This window comes from Trichosporon asahii, assembly GCF_000293215.1.
Source record: "Trichosporon asahii var. asahii CBS 2479 unplaced genomic scaffold scaffold00027, whole genome shotgun sequence".
Taxonomy (NCBI): domain Eukaryota; kingdom Fungi; phylum Basidiomycota; class Tremellomycetes; order Trichosporonales; family Trichosporonaceae; genus Trichosporon; species Trichosporon asahii.
Genome location: NW_014040897.1, coordinates 1,169 through 3,107, shown reverse-complemented (window position 1 = coordinate 3,107; position 1,939 = coordinate 1,169). Strand labels below are relative to the sequence as shown.

At 58.9% G+C, this 1,939-nt stretch overlaps 1 protein-coding gene across 1 annotated transcript; it reads right to left on the bottom strand.

Annotated features, from left to right (window-relative positions):
* Positions 1-545: 545 nt before the first annotated feature.
* Positions 546-1,575, bottom strand: A1Q1_00655 (uncharacterized protein; the record flags this gene model as incomplete). The annotated part of the gene is made up of 2 exons (XM_014325791.1): positions 546-813; positions 980-1,575. The coding sequence occupies 2 exons, from the start codon at positions 1,573-1,575 to the stop codon at positions 546-548; spliced, it is 864 nt and encodes a 287-aa protein (XP_014181266.1).
* Between the last annotated feature and the right edge of the window lie 364 nt (positions 1,576-1,939).

Here is a 1,939-nt window from a genome sequence, read left to right as displayed (position 1 = left end):
CCGATCGGTGACCTCGGACACGGCTCTTCGACTTGTGCACTCATGGATCCGAACAAGGAGAACAGGAGGAACGATCGCCGCTTTATCGGGTTCCGCTAAAGACGGCCAGCGGGCAGGGAGCAGCGTGCATGTGCACTGAATGAATGGTGGATGACGAGAAGGCCTCGGTGACGAGGGAGACGTGCGCGCACGCAAAAACCTCGGACCGGCTCTGCAGGACTCGGATCAGCTCCAAGCTGGACCTGACCTGCGGAAGTTGAACAAGAAGGGCCGCAGGTACGCAGCTCGATCCGGAGATCTGGGATACGTAGCTGCAGCCACAGCTCTGTTATCTTTGCAGACTGACATATCTTGCAGGCTGACATGGATACTGCTGGCGATGGAATACCCGCTAAACCGTAACTGACTAAGCGATGCTCGCTGCCGGAGGACAGCCCTTTTTGAGCTCTCTGCTCTCTTGCTTCACAAAGGAGTTGAACAGCTCGCGGGATACCAAACACTACTTCATAGACATCTTCTTACATCCTCATACAATCGTCAATGACCTACTCAGGCGCCGTCACGTCCTGCACCCTGTAGTCCCACGGCATATCGACCTCCTGGCTGCGATCGGCGGGCACACCGACGCGGACAAAGGCGAGAGGCTCACCTTTCTCCTCAGTCACGGCGGCAGCGTGGTCATGCCACTTGCCGTTCTTGTCCTTGTGCTTGCCCTTGTGCGAGTTGGCATCCGCGACGCCACCGCCTACGATGGCACTGAGTGTCAGCTTCTGAGAACTGTGGAAAAGCTTGGTCACTGGAGGCGAGGCCTGGCTGAGACGACTCAGGGGTGGGTTCACTCTACTCCAAGCGGTGTAAAGGCGTAAGTTAATCGTTGGCTTCACCGAACCGCAGTGGGGTGATGAAGAGCAGATGGCCTGAGCCAGGTGATCGCAAGCAACGAAGCATATTCTTGAGTTCGGTGGTTCGAGAGACTTACCCAGCAACAAGATAGATGAGGAGGGCCCAGAACAGCGTCGCCCAGAACCTGCGGCGCGCGCGCATAAGGGCGTATATGTACTCCCTCTCGGGGACCATGACGACGCCCTCCTCTGCGCCTCCCGGCCCAAACTGCGCGGCAAAGATACCGCCGCTGCCTCCACCGCCGCCGCCGGTCGAGAAATGGTGGCTGTGGGGGTGACTATGGTGGCCGTGCCGATGACCGCCAGGGGAGGGCGAGGGACTGGGCGATCCGAGCCTGTGGCTGTGGTGCGCGTTCGGGAGATGCAGGGCGTGATTCTTGTTGTTCTGCGACGAGGAACCGCCCTGCGACTGCGCCTGTGCCGTCGACGAGGGCGTCTTGCTGTCGGACGCCTTGGCGCCGTTCGCCGAGTAGGCGGGGGGTGCGTCAGACGACGAGCTGTGGTTCTCGGGAAGACCCTCCTGCACCGCGTCGGCGTAGGTCTCTCCGGGCTTCAGGCGCGCGTTCTGGTCCCCGTTGGGGTCCGCTGGCGTACCCTCGCGCACGGCGTCGGCGAAGCTCTCGCCCGCGTGCACCTTGGGTGCCTTGCCTTTGTTGTTGTTGTTGCCGCCCATCGTGTTTGTCTCGCTTCCAGTTTCGAATTGAAGGCGGAGGCGAGTGTATGAGTGTATGCAAAGTCGAAGTGGAGACGAGGAAGACAAACGGTGACGGTGACGCATGTGATCCACTACTCCTCGGTCAGTGGCGACATGAGGCATGATGTCATCGGCACAGCCAGGCGTCGTCCTCCACCAGCGCACACCACACCCAAACTCACCACAAGTTCACCATGCAAGGGCATGCACACAACAAAAGCAACAAAAGTTAGTGCATGGTAGTCAGTGTTACCTCGCCATTGCGCTGATGCTCCGTGTAATAGATCAGAGGTATTCATAACAACCGTTCAAGCAATGTCTAGTCTACCCGTTACAGTGATAC